The sequence below is a fragment of the Sarcophilus harrisii genome, chromosome 4, assembly GCF_902635505.1.
Source record: "Sarcophilus harrisii chromosome 4, mSarHar1.11, whole genome shotgun sequence".
In the NCBI taxonomy this organism is placed as follows: domain Eukaryota; kingdom Metazoa; phylum Chordata; class Mammalia; order Dasyuromorphia; family Dasyuridae; genus Sarcophilus; species Sarcophilus harrisii.
In genome coordinates, this window is record NC_045429.1 from 428,262,145 (window position 1) to 428,284,467 (window position 22,323).

Sequence of the window (22,323 nt, forward strand, 5' to 3'; positions counted from 1 at the left end):
TCCTCCTACTCATTTCCCTTCACTTACTTTCTTCTCTTTCCCTTCTTCCCTCCCTCCTTCCCTCCCTCTCTTTCTCCCTCCCTCCCTGCCTTCTTTCTTCCTTGCTTCTTTGCTTCCTTCCTTCCTTCATTCCTTCATTCCTTCATTCCTTCTTTTCTATGCCTAAACTTTTTAAATCTAAAGCTTAAAAAGGTTGGGGGAAGAAAAGGACCTATTCATCACTCTATAATAATGATGCTACAATTCTAAATCTATGGTGGGGAGGGGCCCTAGAAGCCATTGATTCCAACTGACTCATTTCATAGAGGAAGAAACTGAAACTCAGATGAAGTGACTTGGCCAAAGTTATCCAGGTAAAAAGAATGGAGTGGGAATTTGAACCCATATCCTTTTGACTTCAAATACACCACTTTTTCCACTAGACAGAGGAAACAATATCCTTAAACCCCACAGGATTTCCTGAATTCATATAGTAAAAGAAGGGGGAGTATGAACATCTTAATTATCTTAAGAGTTTCATTTCCCAGACTTCAGGAGAATAAATGCTAGATTTGGCATCAAGTAACTTTATATGTCTAGAACTGAGAATCATTTGGCCAGAAGGTCCTCCAAAGAAGATATTGGGAAAACAAGCATCGTCCATCTACATACATTTGCATACAAATATATACAAAATAGATATGTATGTATATGTGTGGTTTGCCTGTGTGTGACAACCATTAACTATTTTTTTAAACCAGGAAAAGAATCAGACCAAAATAATTGAAGCACAGAGGGGGGGGGGGGGGGGGGAAGAATGCTTTTTCTTAAAGTAAAACAATTTGTCCTTCATGCTCACATCACTCATCAGTGATTTTCAAACTTAAAAAAAGGTAGAAAAAAACCTTCTTAGTGCCAAGACTGAACAGGAAAAGTCTTGAGGTGATGAAGGGGGGGAGGGGGAGTGGAGAGTGAGGAAAAAAGGAGTCTGGACTGGGGAAAGAGGGAAGAGTTGGGATTAACCAACAGCAATTCCCAGCAAACTTCATTAAATCATCTACTACTGCTCACTGGCCTGATTTTCTATTCACGTTTGTCCAGAAGAGGCACTTTGGAATCTGTTCTAATTGGAATTCTTTCACTGATTAAGTTGGTGAATGTCTATCTACTCAACCCTTAGTTTCCCCTTTGGGAAGTAGAGATTTCCATACTGAACTGTTCCCTCTCTCTGACTTCTAACTCCTGCCAGATTTCCCCAAGTAAGGATTCTGGTGACCTCTGGTATAAGGAACAGGAGTGGAGGGGCACCTATATATCTTGTACTTTTTCCAAAAGGGAGCAGAATATGGAAATAGCTAATCTCCTTTGAAAATTAAATCAGCAATCTGGTATTATACTAAAGTGCCCCATCTAGAAGGTGATGAGGGAAGGAAGGTAGACGATTTTCTCTTCAACCTACTTGGAAATGGGATGTCCATAGAGGAAACTAGAAACTACAGCATGGCCTTTTGTAGATATTAAGGGTTAATCATTTGACAAGTAAGCAGCCAAAAGCATCCTTCCATCCTGACATCCCAATTTTGTAGATATTAAGGGTTAATCATTTGACAAGTAAGCAGCCAAAAGCATCCTTCCATCCTGACATCCCAGATTGCTGTAGTGGCACTGGGAATAACCTATTCCGCTAATTTTCTCCTCAAAATTATTCAGTTGCTCTATTAAGTGTCAATGATGGGGAAACCAAAGCAACATACAGTGGTCAGTGATAGAGCAAAGGTCCCTCAAAAAGCCTAATTCAGGATGAAAACACTTACGTCTCAAGATCTCTCTCTGCTTCCGCACATACCAGGTGTACAGTGCTGCACGCTTCTGGGTCTTCATCGGGGTGCCCTTGTTGAGATGCTGTGAGAGGTGAGACTGGTTCAGGCCTGTAACATCCACCACCTCCCTCTGGGGGATGTTATGCTGCTGCATATATCCCTTGATCATTTTGGCTGCCCTCCAGGGGTCCTCACTAAACAAAAAAAGCACACAGTTAGGATGCTTGTCGTAGAAACCCAGGAGAAGTACCGATCCAGGAATTTTCCAGGATTGTTAGAATTTTCAAGTCAGAAAGGGCTTGAGAGATCAAGTTGTCCAAGCTCCTCATTTCACAAAGGAGGGAACTGAATCCCAGAGAGATGAAGAGCTTTATCTAAAGTCACCCAGGAAAGAAAATGGCAAAGTTAGGATTCTTTGGGCTCCAAATTCGTAGCTTTCCCACTGACATTTTGGATGCAGCAAAAAACAAATGCAAACCAAACAAAAATGTGACTTTTGTGGCTCCACGTTAACTAAAAGTCCCAGTTTTCCACACAACCTATTGTACTCTAAAGGAACTGGCAGTAAGAGAACAAATGTGAAGTCCAAGCTCAGAGGAAAGAAGATGAAGGTCCTGCCTCTGAACTGGTAGCCCCTGTACACCTTTCTTCCAATAAATCTGGAAAAGGAATTAGGAGACTGTAGACTTTTTTTTTTTCTGAAGAATAACCCTACAGAGATCCATACCTGAAAACTGAACAAAACTGATAGCTTTCCAATCGATTTTACTTAGTCTTTCCCTAAGTAGGGAATGCAAAACAAATTTCAAAAAACCAGAAAACAAAACAAAACACTACAACCACAAAAACAGAGATGCATATCTCACTGTCTTCTGGTGGGGTGGATCCCAAGATGATAGAGAATAAAAAGTGAGTTTGAGCTTCTGTGGTCACCTAATTCCAGATTAAACCTTCATTAAATTACTTCCTATGGAGCGTCTTAATTTCTGGTCGATAAAATAGGAATGGCTCATACTCATCTGCCTCCGAGAGAAAAAAGACCCTTTTTGTAGGTTTGTGAAATGGATTTTCAGGATTCTTGCGAAGTATCAAAAAACTAATAGTGAGTTAATGTTTCTCTTCCCCCCTCCTCCCCCCTTTGAAACTAGCACAAAATGTTTTCAAAATATGGACTCTAGCTTCCCTGCCCCTGGAGAAGAACAACGAAATACGCTACAGGATTTTACAATTCTGAATAATACATAAGAATTTTCAGCCGGGTCCAAAGTTTTAAAAGAAAAACTATTGTTTCCTCGTATTCTGGCAAGATTTCCCCTCTGATGTGGTGGGAGTGACTGAGAACATATTTTGCCCATTAACTTCGATTTAGAAACTTGAACATAATAATGTTTTTCAATTCTGTTAAACTAAACTGGGCCAGTGGAGGTGGGGATTGGGGAGGGAGGAGAAGCAACAACAACAACAAAAAAAAAAAAAAAAAAAAAAAAAAAAAAAATTCAAAACCCTTCAGGATTTCGGAAGAAAAATGCCAAGGCGAGCTACTGCCTCCAGTGCAATAACCTTCAAATTCTATCTGCCCTTTAGAATTTTTCCCCCCATTGTTTCCCCATGTTACATCAGGTGGCTTAAAATTGACGAGATATTTATCTGCAACAAAAGGTTAAATTATAATGTGTCTGGGGTGGATGGGCATCTCTCCCACCTGAATGTCAACAAGAATGTTAAAATTTGTCTGGAGGTGTGTGGATCCATTAAAAATTATTTGGAACGATCATACACACAACAAGCAACTTCATTTTAAATTGTATCATTCATGGAATCATTTTCATAATATTTTAATGAATCAAATAAACACGCCCTGCTAAATAATTATGCTACGTATTTTTAAAATGTGTTCTCCAACGGGCAGCGATTTCTTTCACAAATCCCTTGGTAATCAATTAATGAAGGGGGAAAAAACCGTGTTAGATCCCTGAGTTTGGCGAGCTGCTGGGAAGGGGAATTCGGAGATTAGCCAAGAAGCGAATATTTATAAACTACCTAAATTAGGCATTTCTTTTAATCAGTGTCAAAATGAGGGAAGAGAAAACAGTTCCGAACACAGAAAACTTACCTGGAATCTCTCTTAAAACGAACTGTTGCGATTTTGGACACCGGCAGTTAAATATCAAAAATTGTTCAGAAAATGTGCCGAGTCGAATGTTTAACTAGATTTCTAGTATAGGGGCAGGATAAAACTTTTGGAGGAGACGCACACAAAATAATTTTCAAACTGAGAAAGGCATTCGGTTAACTTTTTTTTTGTTTATGTTAACAGGTTCTGGAGATTTAGGATTTAGTTTTTCGCTTGATTTTATTTTAGCGTTTCCGAAACGCTGGGAAATGAAGCAGGTGAGTCTAAACTCCGCCCGCCAGTCCCAGGGAGAAATTCGTGGAATAAATGAATGGAACGAAGGCCAGTGCCCAGAGCCCCACAATAGATCAGCTTCAAATCACACCGTGAAAATGAGCGCAGCCTTATTTTAAAAACAAAAACAAACAAACAAAAAAGTATCTAGAAAAAGGCCTCTTAAATCTTGGAATAAGGTGGTATAGGAAAAAAATAATTTCCGAATTCAGAAGTATTCCCCAGGGGTAAAAAGAAGCTGCTGACCTCTCTCTTTTTAAAAATACTATTTTTAAGAAGAAAAGAAGAACAAAACAAAGGAGAGAGAGAGAGAGAGAGAGAGAGAGAGAGAGAGAGAGAGAGAGAGAGAATGAATAGAGGAAAGAAGGGAAGAAGGAAGGAAGGAAAAGGAAAAGGAAAGAAAGAAAAAAATCTTCCAGATGGCATTTATTTCGAACAAACATAGGGGACAAAAGCTCCGGCCACATATTAAGAAAGCAGGTGTCAAATGCCCTTATCTCCGGGCCGCGGGCCCAGCGGCGAGCGTCCTACGGCAGCAATGTCCGTCCGGCTCACGCGAGTTTTCAAAACAATTCTCCATTAGCCCTCCCGTGTCAATTTCCCGGCCCCGGAGAAACTCGCTGAGCCTTTGGGTGACTTTAAACTGGCTTCTTTCTGTGGGAAGGAAATGTGCTGTCCCAATCCAAACGATCTGGAGCCCAACCCGGACCCAAACCCAGAGCCTCGACCCCAGGAGAAGACAAGAAAATTTGAAAGAAGAAAGTGTCTTTCCCCTCACTTAGTGAAAGGAAAATGCACGCGGGTTCTGTCACATGAGGGGGCTCTGTCTGTGTGTATGCACTTCTAGGGAGTGCGTCTCACTCGGGCGGACAGCCTCTCCAATTTGTCCAAGGGAAAACAAAACAAAACAAAAACGCCTTGCTAAAGACAACTTGTAGCGGAGTTACAGCTCCAGAAGTAGGGAATCGCCCTCTTCCTCCACCTGGGGAAAGTGCGGAGAACTTCGGCCCTGACCCCTCGCTTGGGAGAACTGGACTGGGGGGCACATTGCGTGACCGACAGGCCGCTAGAATAGAGCGCTGGCTGTTGGGGAGAGAAAAGGAAGGAGGAAAAGTACAGGTAAGAAGATGTGGTTTCGGGCCTGACTGGGGTTTACCCCTGAGGCGCTTTAGGCTGGGCCAACCCTCCCGGGGGGGATCGAGCCCCAGTCTAGTGTCTGCTAAGCAGTGAGTCCCTCCTCGGGGTGCTAAGTGGACCCGAGGGAGGGGCCGGGCCGAGGTGCGCGCGACAGTGGTCCCGCGTGTGTGTTTGTGTAGCAGCTGGGAGTGTGCCCGCGCCCGGTGTGTGTTTATTTCCTTCCCCCTTTTAAGCTCAGTTTACAACTTCACCAATGAATAACCCGCCTCTCTATTCAAGCCTAATCACAGCCCTTTGTGTATCTTTCTGTTGATGATTTATAGAAATAAATTAATAACACCCCAACTCCACGTGCTGCCGTGTATGTTTCAGCCCGGCTACATCTAGATCTGAGAAAGGGCCGGGCAGAGATTGGGGTACTCAAGGGCGGGACCCCAGAGGATTTCCGAGACCCCGCTGAAGACTCCCCAGTCTCCGAAGGCAGCCGCCTCCCGTCCCGGAGAAAAGTTACAACAGTCTCGGCGGTTACAGACGCCCGGGCCTCCGGCTGCCCTGGGAGTCAGTCTCTGGGTCCCGGCCTCCCTCCCTCCGCGGGGCCGGGAGACAGAGCCGGCCCTACCACCCCGCCAGAGCCCTGGCACCCCTGGCCAGCGGAGAGACAACAAGGAGCGGAGATCTCACCTAGCAGCGGACAAGGGCGTCTTAACCTCTCCCTCCCAAATCTCCGGGATTCTCAAATTGTAACCCGGCGAACTAGGTTAGCAGTCACCCACACACTCATTTATTTGGGGGAGGGAAAAGGCCCAAACTGGCCTAGGACTCTTTTTGAATATTCTCCACGAGTGTCTCGCGGAATTAGGAATCGGGGGTAACCTGAGGAAGAAGAGCTGGGGTCCGGGAACCAATTTCAAATGCAAGTTCACATCCTACCCCTAGACAGCCAGCTTCCGGGGCCCTGGGCCGATCCAGCCTCCTAACCAGGCCCCGAGATCTATTAGCTCGGAGAACTGAGCTGCGATCCGGTGCCGGGGCCGGTCAGAACGGTCCGGGAGCTGTGGGCTGAGAGCCGGCCCAGACAACCACTGTGGGGAGAGTTAGCCCCCCTTAGGATAATTAGTAACCAGCTGTCAAAGGCTCTCCGGCGTCCTGAGAAGGCAGCTAGCAGACCCCGGTTGAGCTGACTGATTGCACACTCGCGGAAAAGTCCCCCCAAGGAAGCCCGAGTGAGTCTCCCCTAAGTTTCTCTACCCCGGTCTGAGCATTAACATCACTGGACAGGAAACTTCTGGTTTGGGCTCTTAACGGCAAGAACTGGGAAGAAGGTTGGGACAGAGGCAGGGCCCATTCAGGCCGAGTATTCGGTCTGACAGTGACACTGATAATCCCTCCCCCCGGGGAGTCCCAGATCCCAATGAGTTCGGGGGGGTGTGGGGGAGAGGGGTACAATCCCGCGGCTACAACGGAACCAAGCCGCTGGGGAAGCTCGAAGTCGGTTCCCTCCCTTCACAGATTTTGACTCAGGGTCCCGGTGAGGCTTCCCGAGAATACTAGAAAGAACAGGGCCCAAGGCCGATAGACTGTCCCAATCCCGGGGCGCTCGCTGCCAGCCGGGGCAGATTCTCCGATTTGGGACCCTAAGCTGGAATCAGGCTTCCACCCCGAAAGCCATCACTGTCCCGAGGATCATTGCTTCCCATCTTCCCCCGTCCCTGGGTAAAGGCTTTTTTTTAAAGCATCCAAGAGTCTGCCTCCCCTTGTCTTTCCGACCTAGAGAACTAAACCTAGAATCAAGGTGTTCCAGGGCAAGCTGCAGAGAAAGGAGAACTGGCCGGGCCTTAGTCCCCGCCGGAGGGAGGGGCCGAATTTAAGTAAGTCTGGGGTGGCCCAGCAAGAACTTCTCTCTCTGGGACCCAGGCACCCCAAGAGGGGGAGGGAGGGGAGAACCAACCTTGGTGGGCCGGGCTGAAGAGAGCTGCCCTGCCAAAACGGCCCGGGGCAGGGGAGAAGAGCGAGGGCCAAGGCTGAGCCAGCGTACCTGAGCATGCGGTCCACTTCGGCCCTCTGCTCCACAGCCTCCTCGGTGTTGAGGGCCTGTAACTCCTTGAGAATGGGAGGGGTATCATAGTCGTCTCCGTCCTCTGACCCCTCGTCCCCTGACAGGCGACTCTTAGCATGTCCATTGGTAAGGGTATGAAAGACCGGCTTGGTATCAGGCTCAGCGCCGCTCCCCGGGGACAGCGGCAAAGTCTCCAGCTTCACCCCAAAAGTCGGGGCTGGCAGCAGCTCCTCTAGAGCCTGGGCCAACACTTCCTTGGTGACCCCGGAGCTCAGCAGAGCGCTCAGGAGTTCTTGCTGGAGAGACGTGAGCTTGGACACCATTTTCCACGGACTGGAGAAGAGGGGGGCTCGGGGTGGGTGGGGAGGGGTTGGTGTGAGAAAGGAGGGCGGAGGGGAGCTTCACGGAGCAAACCCCAAGTCTGGGAGCCCCCCCGAAGTCTCCGCACACCTGTTATTCCCCAGTCCCGGAGTCTCCTCCGAGAGGAGTCAGCAAACTTCTAACTTTCCATGATCGCCTCCATTAGCCAATATAAGATATGCAAATCAGTGGGAAGGGACGGGCATTTCGGCCAGATGCAAATGGAGGTGGGGAGGGGGAAAGTCAGCGAGAGGGAGAGAGCGAGAGAGCGAGAGAGGCTCACGGAAAAAGAGAGAGCTCACGCTTGGAGAGCTGGGGCTGCCCAAGCCCATGGTGTTTACACTGGGGGCCAGGGACCTTCTTTATTGGTTCTGTTTATCAGCCAAACTTTAGCTGAACTTTGGACTTGTTAAGCAAGAAGTCTCCAGCCAAGTGCGAGTGCCGCGAGAACCCTTCAGCCCAGCTACCCCGACGAAGGGACCAACTGGCATCTCTTCTGGGGTAAGGTGAGAGAAGGAGGGTACAGGGGGGATGGGGGGGGGAGGAAGAGACGGAGGGAGGGGAAACGACTCCTTTGGAGAGAGAAGGGATGAATGAGGGCTAATCGTTATCAGCTCAACACGTGGACTGAAAGAAGAAGTCCAAGCAGGTGGAACCGTGGACGCAGACGCGCGGGAGTAGGGACTGGAGGTGGGAGGCCTCCTTCCTTGCGGGGACAGGGCTTTGGCGTGGGGGTGGGGAGTCAACCTAGGACTAACTCAGATCCCATTTCAGGACTTAAACAATCCTTTCTACTGGACACTCGAAATGAGGGTTAAGTCGAATTTCTCTAACCCCTAGGGTCGGGCAAGTGGTGTATAGCTGTTGCGGGATGGGGGGAGGAGTAATGGGGGAAGGAAAGGATGTCTCTTGGACACTGAGACGGAAGCCACTACAGACTGCCTAAATAGGTTGAGCTTAGAGCCCTGGGGACACTAAATGGACGGAGCAGAGGGAGGCAGTGGTCTCTAGTTTCTAAACAACAGCGACGACGATAATAAACAAAGGAATGAATGGACAGAGGGCAGAACTGGGGAGCGCTTTGGATAATATCTCAAGATCTCTGGTCAAGTGCCCCCTAACAAGCGAGGCTAAGACAGCAGAAATCCATCAGGCCATCTCTCTCTCTTTAATTCTCTTGGCATCCCTATTTTCCAGGCCATTTTTCCATAGCTCTCCAGAAGGGAGTTAAAGTTTTCTTTCAGCCTCTGCTGACCTCTTGTTTTATTCCCAATTCCCAAGAGATATGTTTCTCTGGCAGATACTATCCACTCCCCCGGGACAATTACACTCCACAAGGCTTGGATCAAACTTTCTGTAGGGACCCAAATGGACCAAAGGACCAAAACAGAGAAGCTTTCCCTTGGACACAACTCAAAAAGAAAACTAGCTGACCTGATTCAGTCCTACACGATGTCCAGCTTCATCTGCCCTTAGGTGAGGAAGAGGAGGAAGAATGCAAGGACTTTCCAGCAAAAGGAAAGAGAGACAACAGGAAGTTATCGGCCTGGACCTGGTTTCTGTCTCGATTCGAAGGAGTTATTCAGTCCTGAATAAAGGAGCCAGATCCCCAGCAGCCTGGAGAAAAAGAACCCTTCCCGCATCAGGGACCCCTCTGCCTTGATCTGGACCAACAGAGGGAATTTAGGGATGCTACCTCCATCTCTACTTTATCTCTGTCCTCCAACACACTGTTTTAGCAGATTTTATTGCTATCATTATTTTTGCATTTCCTAGATTTTCCCCCATATTCCTTCCCTATTCTCTCCTAAAAAGCCATCCCTTATAGGAAAGTATTTTTTTTTAGGAATAATGAAAAAGAGGAAGAAAGGAGAGGGGGAATTAGCAAAATCAATCAATCAATACACACACACACACAAAAATGACATATACAATTCTCCATTGCCAGAGACTTCCCATCTCCGCAAAGGGGAGATATCTTCTCATAGCTCTTTTAAAAATTGTTCTTTGTAATTTTGCAACATTCATTTTCATTGTACTTGTAGCTTAACATTGAAGAATGCAAGCTCCTTGAGGGCAAGGACTGTTTTGTATTTTGTCTTTGAATTACTAGCACTGTAACAATTCCAGGTCCTCATACTTAGCAGATATTTAAATGAATGAATGAATCAATGACAGGGTGTCCTGGCTGGAAATATCTTTTCCTACTCTAATCATTTATGTTAATATTTGTTCCATGACTACTTCTGGAGCTTCATTGATACCAATTTTCTGCTTCTCAGCCTTTTGGCAAGAAGAGTAGCCAAATATCTTTCTATTAACATTAGTGTTGAATATGAATTAGGGTATTCAGGGAACCCAGTCCATGGCACAAATGCAAGGATTGAATTGAGCTGAGTTACATTATCCAGGCACACATAGACACACACCTGTGGATGGTATATATCCGGTCCTTCAAGGTGGAATTCTGGGAGAGCCCTAGGTGTGGATGAGGGATATTGAAAGGAGATAAAAGTAGAAAAATTTCAATAGCTATCCTTGAGCTTGCATTTGTCAACTGAGGTTTGAGGAAAAAAAGTGACCTACCCAAAAATTTTTGTTGTTTTTCCATCTTTTCAGTGGTGTCTTTTTTTTTTTTTTTTTTTGAAGCAATAGAGTTAAGTAAGTTGCCCAGAGTCACACAACTAGTAAGTCTCAAGGGTCTAAGGCCGGTTTGAACTCAAGTGGTCCTAATTCAAAAACCAGTGCTTTAGCCACTATGCCACCTAGTTGCACCTATGTGTCCAAGATTCAAATAGGGTTTTCTTGGCAAAGATAATGGCGTCATTTCCCATTCTTCCTAGTTCAATTTTTATAAATGAGGAACTGAGGCAAACAGGGTTAAGTGATTTACTCAGGATCATATAGTACATAGCAGGAAAGAGACCTTCTGGTATAAGTAGAGCTGAATTTGAACCAGAACTTCTGACTCCAATGCATTTTCTCTGACATCACATTCTCTCAAACGGAAAATATAATTTGTTCTTCTGAGATTTGAACACAGGACCAGTTATATCCAAAGCAAGAATAATATCTCTAGACCAGTAGGTCAAAATAAAGGGTGACATTTCTAAGAATGAGATTTATGGAGAGGTTCTCAAACTGCCTTTCTTTGTACGTTTTGGTTCATGAATTTAGCTCTCATCTGAGCTGCTAAATGGAATGTTGGTACTCAAGGGTTCTGGGGTATGGGATGACAAAGTAGATATGTAACATAGAGTATGTAGAGGTATTATATTGTTCCACCACCACTCCCCAAAAATGAAGGGAAGAAATAGCAATCGGGAGTTAAGTATCTAATTTAGTTATCTTTATTACTTTCTTATTTGGCATCAATTGAATAGGCTTGCCTTCTTGCCACCAGCAGATCCTGGATGAGGATAATTGTTTTTACCTTTCTTATCCTTTGATGTTGAAGGGATAATGAGTGATAACTTTGAATGAAAGGTTCTATTTTTTTTTTAAATGAAGCCCTGATTAGTAAAATAGAGTTGGGATTCAGAAAACTTGATTCTAGTCTCAGCTGTATCACTAAATAAATCACTTCCATTCCCTGGATCCCAGTTCCTTCAGCTGTAAGGGATTATACTTTATTTATTGTGGGGAAAAAAAAGATTAAATATGGAGTTAAAAGCCCTGGATTCAAATTCTACCTCTAACATTTATTCCCTGTATGACCTTGAACACTGAGAGGCAGCTAGACAGATGGGACAGAGTGCCAGCCCAGAAATTTAGAAGACTCATCTTCCTGAGTTCAAATGTGGCTTCAGACAATTACTAGACCCTTGGGCAAATCACTTAACCTTTTGCCTCAGTTTCTTCATCTATAAAAATCTTAAAAAGATGAGCTGGAGAGAGAAATGGCAAACCACTTCAATATTTTTGCCAAGAAAACCCCCAAAAATTTCAGACAAAACTGAAATGACTAAATGATAATAGGTGGCCTTGAGCAAGACACAACATCTCTGGACTTGAGTTTCCTCATCTGTAATATGACAGAATTGAACTAGACAACCTCTGCATTTCTTCCAGCTCTAAATTTAAGATCCTTTCATTTAAAAGTTTCCTTCTAGATGCCAAGGTTACCTATATGTAACCATCCTTCAAATTAGAGAGTAATAATACTAATGAGAATTGTTCTTTATTTATTTGACTTAGAAGACCAATTCTAAACCAAGTCATTTCCTCTGTAAAAACTGCCCTCCAATTTGCAACTCCAGTAATTATTAGCCACGCCAGACATACACCATTTAAAGAGTTTTAACTCTTAAAATCAAAATTCAGTTGGACTTTCTCTTCCCTTGACGATCCACTTATCCCTAAATTCATTCGTGATAAGACCATAATGTCACAGGTGCTTGGAAGACTCATTCAAAATGCAAAGTATTTGTAATAGTTTCCTGTGCATGAGTAACCAGAAAAATTTTAAAATAAAGTCTTGTAAATCTTTAGTTTTCTTTACACAATTCACTTCTCAATATGCCTTATCATTATATAACTCTTCTTTGTAAAACAGAAAAAGTTTTGAAAGAATCAGCAGCAACACATCCTGCCTACATAGTCTTCCACCTCAAAAGCCAGCTAAGTTTTTCAAAGACTTTTTTCAGAGACATGGCTCTATTTTTTTCTGTCATTACTCATAGATTCTAACTTGTAAATATTCAGTTTACATAAAGTGATTTGTAAACCATAAGTGGAGGAGCCAGCATGAAATAGAAGATAAATTGTTGAATTTGGAGTTAACAAGAACTGTTTTCAGACATTTGTTATCTGTGTGACCAGAGGCTAGTCATTTAACTATCTCTGAGCCTCACAAGCTTGTAGATTTATCATGAGATGGTTCCTTAAAGGCCTCTAATCCATCCTATCAAGGAGAAACTGAGATCCAAAGATGTGGACTGACTTGGATGGTAAGTAAAAGAGTTAGAAATCAAACTGAGTTCCCCAGAATTCTCAGATCTTATATTCAGCATTCTAGCCATTATATACCACATTGCCACCATTCACTTTCCTCCTGTGTAAAATAAGAATAATAAAATATTCAGGAACTATCAATGTTCTTTTACTGATCCTAATCTCCAGTCCTCCCACCTGTTCCTATGGCTTATTCCCCCTACACCTGCTCTCTGCCTTTCACTGTAGCCTCTAATCTCTGTCCCTGAGTACTATACAAAGCTACCTTCCATTTCTTCCATATTTATCAAGTATGAAGTGATGTCTGTGTTTGTTGTTTCCCTCGTCAGAATGTAAGCTCCATGAGGGCAGGAACTGTATTTACCTTTTCTTTGTATCCCCAGGTTAAGTCAATATCTCAAATGTTGTAAATGCTTAATAAATGCTTGTTGATTGGCTAATAATAATAATAATGCACATCATAGCCTTGTTTTTTATTTTTTATTTATTTTTATTATAGCTTTTTATTTACAAGATATATGCATGGGTAATTTTTCAGCATTGACGATTGCAAAACCTTTTGTTCCAATTTTTCCCCTCCTTCCCCCCAGATGGCAGGTAGACCAATACATGTTAAATATGTTAAAATATATGTTAAATACACTACATGTATATATGTCCATACAGTTATTTTGCTGCACAAGAAGAATCAGACTTTGAAATAGTGTACAATTAACCTGTGAAGGAAATAAAAATTGCAGGCAGACAAAAATAGAGGGACTGGGAATTCTATCTAGTGGTTCACACCCATTTCCCAGAATTCTTTTGCTGGGTGTAGCTGGTTCAATTCACTACTGCTCTATTGGAACTGATTTGGTTCATCTCATTGTTGAAGAGGACCATGTCCATCAAAATTGATCATTATATAGTATTGTTATTGAAGTATATAACATCATAGCCTTGTTATGAGATTAAATGAGGCAAAGTACATAAAGCACTTTACAAATCTCAAACTACAACATAAATTTGAGTTATTATACATGAAATAACAACAAATATCTATCTATTCACACATGTAATTTTTACATTAATTTTATGTTATACTTTATTTTTTCCAATCCTAGTGATTTGACTTTGGTCACAAAAGAGACCACAGAAAGATGAAATAAATAGGTACAATGACCATTTCCTAAAACTTCAATCTCTATAGCAGTGATTCTTTAAGTGTTCTCTGGGGACCTCTGAAGGTCCCTAAGGCTCTCTCAGGGCATCTATGAATTTACAACTATTTACATTAAAATTTTAAGAAGTTTTGATTTATATGATAAACATTGATAGGTACAATCTACATAAAACCTCTTGGTGGTGGAGGATAATCCTTAATAATTAGATTGTAAACTCCATGAGGGCAGACACTCTCCTAAACCACTTTGTATCTCTCAGCACCTAGGACAGTTCTCCATAGTAGATGTTTGTTGAAGCAATCAGTGAATAAATGAGTGAATTCATCTGTCCATCCTTCTTATTAGGTAAAAATGTTGTTCCTGATCTCTCTTCACATGATCCACCTTCTTAATTCAAGCTTTTCTTATGGCTTATCAGTTCTGTTACATAATAACTGTGTGATCTTGGGCAAGTGTCTCTGATTTTCCATTTTCTTATCTACAAAACCAGAGATTTGAGCTATATCAGCCCATTACTTTCAACTTTACCCATCTAGGAAGCCTGCTTAGGAGTGAGAAATCTAATTTAAAAAATCAAAAGAATAGGAGCATTCACCTCCTTTAATTTTCCTACTTCAAACATTAATTTTAACCAAAAATGCTTAAAAGTTATTTTTTATTTAGCATTTATGTATTTACAAAGTCTTCATTTGTTTTATTTTAAACATTCAATTATGTTTTGTTTTCAATTTTAAATTATCTTCTCATACCCTTTTGAATTGAAAAAACAAAACAAGATTATAAATATGTATAACAGAACAAAACAAATTTTCTTTAGCCATATCCAATATGCTTCAATCTGCTCTCTGAGACCATCAACTTTCTATATGAAAGTGGGGAGCACATTTTATTATTAGTTTTCTGGAATTGTAGTTGATTCCATTGTGTTTATCAAAATTCATAAGTCTTTCAAAATTGTTTAACTTTACAATATTATTGTTATTTTGTAAATTGTTCTCCTGCTTCTGCTCCCTTTACTCTGCATCAATGCATACAAATTTTCTCAGGTTTTTCTAAAAACCATGTGCTTCACATCACTTTCATTTTAGATGATACCTCTTACCCACTTCCCTGCCCGATGGAGTCATTATAATAGAGAATTAAAAAAAGAAAGGGGGGTGGGGGAGGAAGCAGTACAAGCAAAATTAAATCACAATTAACCACATTTGACAGTATATGCACTATTCCATATCCACAGTCCCCTACCTTCACATAGAAATGAGCTTCTTCTTCTTTCTTTTCTGGAGCTAAGCTTTGTCATTATAATTATTCAGAATTCATTTGGTTTTGCCATTCAAGCACTGATTTTAAGGGAAACTGAATTTGAAAAGAAAATATTAGATTTTGCCGAGATCAAGCCTATGAAATTAAATTTTAAAGACCATTTTGAACCCAGTACCACGAATATGGTTTGTTTCTTTCATTTTGATCACCGTTTCAATATTATTTGTTTTCTTTGTCATCCTCTCTATTTTATGCCTTTTAAAACATTGTTCTGAGGAAGGTCCTGTAAGTGCCACAAAACTGCCACCAAAGGATCCAGCAAGGACACAAAAAAAGTTAAAGAACCATTAGTTCAAAAAGAATGTTTATTCATTTGATTTACAATTCTAACTTGACTTACCTTCTGAAGGTTTTCAGAGTGATAGTTTTTCAAAATGAGTTAACAAGGTGCTTTGGAATGACTCCTTTTGGGGAGTTAGTATGGTAAATGAATTTGTTGGGGGGAGGATAACTATTAAAAAGCTTTGAAATCAGAAAATCTCTATAGATCACTGACTACATGATTTGAAACAAATCATTTAACTTTTCTAAGCCTTAGTTTCCCCATCTGTAAAATGGACTAAATGATATTGAAAATCCTTTTCATCTCCAAACCTGTGATCTACTTTCTTCCTTCCCGTGATTATCTTCTACTCTGGGGTAAAAAGTACAAACACATTTAAGAAATTTTACACTGATTGTCTACAACAATAATTCTTAATCATTTTTCTTGGACTCTAAAGGGCAGGGCAATTGAGAGATTTGGGGGGGAGGAGAAGTGATATTTAGAGGATGTTAACAATATTTGCAGTCCATTATCAGGGAAGTCTATTAGAGAAGGAAGAGACTGGAAACAGGCAGAGCCATTAGCAGAGTAGAATCTCTTGCACTTCAGCATCTAGTTTAAATAACTACCTAAAATAATATACTAAATGCTCCCTCCCCTAGCCCTAATAACTTTCCAGTCCAGTCCAATCCTTTAGCCCAAGAGCAGCTTGTCAATGTTCTGGGCTTTCCCCTACTCCTTTGTATTGAATATGTCTAAAATGTTACTTTGATTGCTCAGTTCTGGTCCCTTGCCTGAGGCACGAAAAGTACTGGTTATGGCATTGTCTCCAGGTATCAAAGAAACCTCAAAATAAACAATTTTAATCCATTCTGGTTTTAGACAAAAAAAAAAAAAAAAGAGAAACAAATGTAAACCACAAAACAAGTCTAGGTAAGGTGTGATGTAATGAAAGTAAGATAAGGTATCTCACCTTATGTGGGATAATTGAATCATAAACTAGGGAGACAGGAGAACTAGATACTATTTCAGCTCTGTCCCTAACTAGTTGTGTGTCTTTAGGTTAATCACAATTTGTCCAGGCCTGTTTCTTTAAATTGTGGTGGTGATTATACATAATCAACCAATAAACATTTATTAAATACTTAATGCCAGTGCCAGACCCTGGGCTAAGGCATTGAGAATACAAAACCAAAAATGTACCTGTCTCTGTCTTCAGATAGATAGATACAAGTCCTGAAGGGTTTTAAATGCCATGTGGAGGATTTTGTATTTGATCCTTCAGTTAATGTAAAGCCACCAGACTTTAGTGAGAAGGGAATGATATTTTCAGAACCATTCATGCTTTAGAAAGATCATTTTGGTTATTATGTAAAGCATAGATTAGAAAGGGAAGAGACTCAAGGAAGACAGAGCAATCAGGATGCTATTGCAATTATCCAGGAGAGAGATGATGGGCACCTGACTGGGTATAGTGGCTATGTGAATAAAGAGAAGGGGACAATTATGAATCATATGGGGGGAGGGGTGGAGAATATAGAATGAACAAGACATGACAACTGTTTGGCTAAGTAAGGTAAAGGGGAGCATGGAATCAAAGATGATTCTGAGGTTTAGAGTCTGGGTGACTGGGAAAATAGTAGTGCTCTTGGGAGAAATCGGGAAAATTAAAAGAAGAATAGATTTTGAAGGGCAATGAGTTCTATTATGGATTTGTTAAGTCTGGTATACTTATGGACATACAGTTTGAAATGTCAGATAAGCAGCTGATTTGTGGCACTGAAGCTCAGAAAAGAGGTGAGGGATCTTCTGCATACGGGAATCTTCTGCATAAGGGGATGATAATTGAACCCATGAGAACTGTTGAGATCACCTAATGAGAGTGAGGGAAGGGAAGGGGTAATGGAAAAAGGGAAGAAAAGACAAGATAAGGGAACTAGGACAGAAACTTGAACAAATACAGAGAGTGTAGTGTGATGATCATTTAGCAAAGGAGACAAGATTGTTTAGACAAGTAGGGAAACCATGAGAGAACAATGTCAGAAAAAGCCAGAGAGGGGGGAGAGTATACAGAGGGAGAGGGTGATTATCAGTGTCAAAAGATGCAGAAAGGTTCAGAAGGATATGACCTAGGAAAAATTAATCAGATTTGGTAAAGTAATTGGCAACTTTGGAAAGAAATTTGGCTGAGAAAAGGAGAAGAAATAGATTAATAGCTTGAGAGATTGAAAGAGAGTAAGGGTTTTCTTCAAGTTGGGAAAATATTTGTGAAAAGCAGGGAAGGAACCAGAAGAGATAGAGGGCAATCTGCCTCTAGAAATGAAAGGGAATGGGATGGGAGTAAAAATTAAAGTAAAAGAGCTAGCCTTGGTGAGAAGAGGATTTTCTTCAGAGGTTAGAGTAGAGAATTAGAGAATAAAAGCCAATGTAAGGAGATTTTGAGATATATAGTAGGGAAGAAGAGAGAGTTTATTTTTTAGTAAGATTTTTTTTCTGAGAGGTAAGGGGAAAAAATAGAAAGCCTGTGGGGAACTTGTGGGAAGCTTGTGGAAAGAAGAAAAGTTTGGGAGACGTCTTTGAAGGAAAATAACAGAAAATCAATTAGGAAAATATAAAAGAAAAGGAAAAGAACAAAAATTCTTGTTGGGTTGAAGGTTCACTTGAGACTTGATAACCTCAATCTGCATTGTACTCATTCAGCATTATTCCATAACTTCTTTCCAGCACTATTCAGTAGTACGTGATTAGAGGAAATAGTTAATGAAAGTAAATCAGAATTGGGATTTGATAAGGCCAGAGCCTAGATAGGACAAGGAACCAAAAGATTTTAGAGCAAAGGACAGTATCAAATTGAACTATGAATTCAAGTTTAGGAACTGAGAAAAGTGAAGACAGCATAGCATTTCTGGAAGAGAAAGTTTGTGGTGAAAGAGTTTCAGAGCATGATGAAAATGAAGAGTAGATTTAGAAGCAGTAAGTAGATATTGGGAAAAGAGAATGATAGGTTAGAATCAAATAAAGCCTCAGTGATCCCTGAGATCGTTCCCATTTATAAAATTCTACTTATTTATTTATATTAAAATATCTATTTATAAAATTTCAGAATTCTATGATTCTGAACCTTGAAAGAAGTAGGATGACTATCCAGGTAGAGTGGGGTATGGAACTCCCAGGTCACTGATCAAGATTTTGATGTTCAGTAAAGAATTGCATCCCAGTTTAAAACAATCCCACACACTAAACATTTATTTAATGCCCACTATTTGCCAGGCACTATGCTAGGAAATGGGTATACAAACAGGGAAAAAATTACTTGCTCTCACAAAATTGACATTCTCTGATATTTCAACTGGATACTAGCAAGGAATAACTTTCACCATCTAGAGCACCAGGCCTGCCTTTCATGGGGAGTGGTCTTTATCAGGCCTTTGCCCAATTATCGGATTCTGTGATCCCTATCAAAACACTTCCCATCAGTTTCTCCTCATCTTTCTCTGCTGTGAGAAGCACTTCCTTTTATATTTCTCTCAGGTTAACTGCCTCAAGCACATAATGAGCCCTTCCCCAATTTTTATATGCTCAAGATTTACCTGCATGAAAGATCTGATTGCTAAGTATTCCAGCAACTCAAGGACAACACCATAAAGATTCAAATGATTTCTATAATTTTCATTTTTCCTTTTGGTTCATATCATTGTTAATTGGAAGGGAGGCTTGATCTGATGTCCTTGCCTAGGACTGTATAAAATCCCCAAGAACCTGGCACCAAGTCCTGGCCAATTGACAAAACTTGATCTCTTTCCCTACAATGTGAAAGAAATAAATATAGGCAGGTCTCAGGCTGCTGCCATAATGTTTTATTCATCTGTGTTCTGGGCAGCTGACCATGGAGTTGCTCTGAAGCCTATAGCCTTTCTGTGGAGTTAATGGGGCAGCTCTAGGGTTGGTACCTCCTTCACAAGCTCTTTGGAGCCTTAGTAAATTTGTTCTGGCTTCACTGAGGCAGAGCCTGTGACAGTACAGTAGCATATAGTAAGATAGGCAGTGATGTGAAGCACTGAAGTGGAGTGGCTGGTAGGGTTTCTTTGAAATCAGAATAAACCCGGATTCATGTCTTGATTGAAATATAATAGATATTTGACCATAAGTCACTGTTGAACTGCCAGTCTGCAGCCAAGGTTCTAGGCTGTGCCCTAAAATTTATAGCCAAGAAGACCCAAGCAACAAGAATAGGAGGGTAAACTTAAATGAAAAAAGCCAATTTATGGTAATATTTTTATAAACTTTCTAAAAAATCATGTCATGTTATTTATATAAATATATGCAATGTGTATCTACATATATAACAATCACTTTAAGTAGAAGGAAGCACATGATTTATTGATGTAATTGACTCCTCCCAACTTATACATTCATACATATGTAATGATATATACCTCATATTTAAAGTGTTAGATAAGATGCTAAGCCTAGATGTCTCTGTCAGGTGAGAAACATCAATCAGAAATATGAACAAGACCCATATATGTCCACTAAATCAACCAATAAATCATAGACTTCAGATTAAGTTTTAAAAGTCCTTGATCTAGTTAAAAGTCTTTGAAAACCATTGGATGAAATGGTGTAATATTGATCAAGTTTATTCTGTTATTGACCATAGAAATTTGGTCACACTCTGTGGTTGGTTCTGAACTAAGAGGGTTCAAATATTTAGCATCAGAGAGGAAAGAACTCTCCCAGTCAAGTCCTGTCCTTCTTCTTCATCTTGGTCCCTCTTTCCTATTCTAGGCTTTACTGAAAAAGGACTTTAGGAACTTCAGAATCTTATGAACACTGTCCATTTTGGTACTGGTTCATAATTTTTTAAAATATAAGTTACTACAATAGTAAGATGGTTGTTCAATTGACTAGCATTTATTAAAAACTCATTGTGTATCAAGCACTGTGTTAAGTGCTGCAAATATAAAGAAAGATAAAAGACAGCCTCTGTTCTCCCACTCTAATGGGGAAGACAACATTCAAACAACTATGTACCAACAACGTATACACAGGATAAATATGGGGTAGCCCCAAAAGAAAAGCCTTAAGATAAAGGATGAGTGGAAAAGGTTATTTGTAGGAGATGGAATATTAATTGAAATTTGAAGGAAGCTAGGGAAGCCAGGAGGTAGAAATGAGAAAGGTATTCTAGACATGGGAAATGACTAGTTAAAATGGTCCAAAGTGGGGAGATGGAGTGTCTTGTATAATGAACAGGATAATTTTAACTATTCCTTATGTATTTTAGATTTAATTTAATTTGTCATTTAATTTGGATTTCAAAATACTAGGAGGGGAATAAAGTATAAGAAGATTAGAAAGTTAAGAAGGAGCTGGCTTATTAAAGCTATACAAAAAAAAAATAAATCCAAATGGATGATTTTATATTTTATCCTGCAAGTAATAGGAAGCCACTGGGTTTGTTGAATGGGGAAGGGGCACAAGACAGTCAAATCCTAATTTTTCTGAAGATCACCTTAATAGCTGAATGGAGAGTAGAGTAAAGTAGGATGAGACATAAAGCAGGAAAAATAATCAATAAAACTATTGCAACAGTCCAGTGTGAGATGCTGATCAAGTGTCTCCTAGTGACATTTTTTATAATATACATATATAACTCCATCCAAAGCCTTTTACTTTTAGGATACTGACACACTTAGCTTATTAAATTATCTTTTAAAAATAGCTACTGCACAGCAAAAAAAAAAAAAAAAAAGAAAGAAAGAAAGAAAGAAAGAAAGAAAGAAAGAAAAAGAAAGAAAGAAAGAAAACTTATAAAGAAGCCCAGAAAAACAGGGTAGCTTTGAAAATAATGTATTGTATTTATTACATTATTTGCCCCTGAATAAAGTCAACAGTATGAAATGGGAATTAATGATTTTATATTGAATCCTCTTTTTAAGTTGTGCTATGTACATGAAAATGTTCTCTCTTTTTTGCCTTTTGGTATTTAAGTTCAAAATAAATAAGAATTTAAAAGAAAAAAAGAAACACATACACACAAAAAACTGCATCTGGCTGAGTTCTACTTGCTCATCATTCCTCCACAATATAGTATTTCCACAATATTAAGAAAATTAATTCTAACTGTTCCACATTTCTTGCATATGTCCAATTCTTTTCCCCTCACATAGCCACCACTCAAATTCAAAATTCCTAACACACCTTTCATAACTAGGTGGCACAGTGGTTAGTCAGGAAAACACATCTTCATGAATTCAAATCTAGCCTAAGACACGTACTATCCATGCGACCCTGGACAAGTCACTTAAATTTGTTTGCCTCAGTTTCTTCATCTGTAAAATGAACTGGAGAAAAAAAAATAGCAAAACACTCCGGAATCTTTATCAAGAAAATCCCAAATGGACTCATGAAGAGCTGGATAAAACTGAAATCACTAAACAACAGCATCCAATTACCTCTTTCCTGGATTATTGCTCTAGTCTCCTATTTGGTCTTTATGCCTCTAGCCTTTACCCTCTCAAATTCATCCTCCATACAGCTGCTAAAAATGATCTTTATCAAGCACAAAACTGATCGTGTCACTTGCCTACTCACAGCTCTTCAATGACTCCTTATAGTCTCTAGGAAAATCCAAAATTCTTCTTATCTTGGATTTATAAATCAGTCATGATCTGGTTCCAATCTACCCTTCCAGATTTATTTCACATAGTTCCTCTTCACATAGTCTATATTTCAGTCAAAGTGAACTACTGTTTGCTGTTGCATGAATTCATATTTCATTTCCAGCCTCTGTGCATTTGCCTAATCTGTTCCTTCATGCTTGTAATGGACTACCTCAACTCCATCACTCAAAATCC

General features: G+C 40.6%; 1 protein-coding gene across 5 annotated transcripts in view; it reads right to left on the reverse strand.

The window, feature by feature from the left end:
* The window catches only part of HNF1B (HNF1 homeobox B), an 89,942-nt gene extending 81,667 nt beyond the window's left edge, over positions 1–8,275 (reverse strand). For 2 of the 5 annotated variants that reach the window (XM_031967566.1, XM_031967565.1), the window contains exons 1-2: positions 7,379–8,270; positions 1,794–1,993 (exon numbers count right to left, since the gene is read on the reverse strand). In XM_031967566.1, the coding sequence (XP_031823426.1) occupies positions 1,794–1,993; positions 7,379–7,722 (544 nt within the window). In that variant the 5' untranslated portion in view covers positions 7,723–8,270. Of the gene's footprint in view, positions 1–1,793; positions 1,994–7,378 lie in introns of all 5 variants that reach the window. The other 3 variants (XM_031967567.1, XM_003769978.4, XM_031967568.1) reach the window with 3 other exon arrangements.
* Between the last annotated feature and the right edge of the window lie 14,048 nt (positions 8,276–22,323).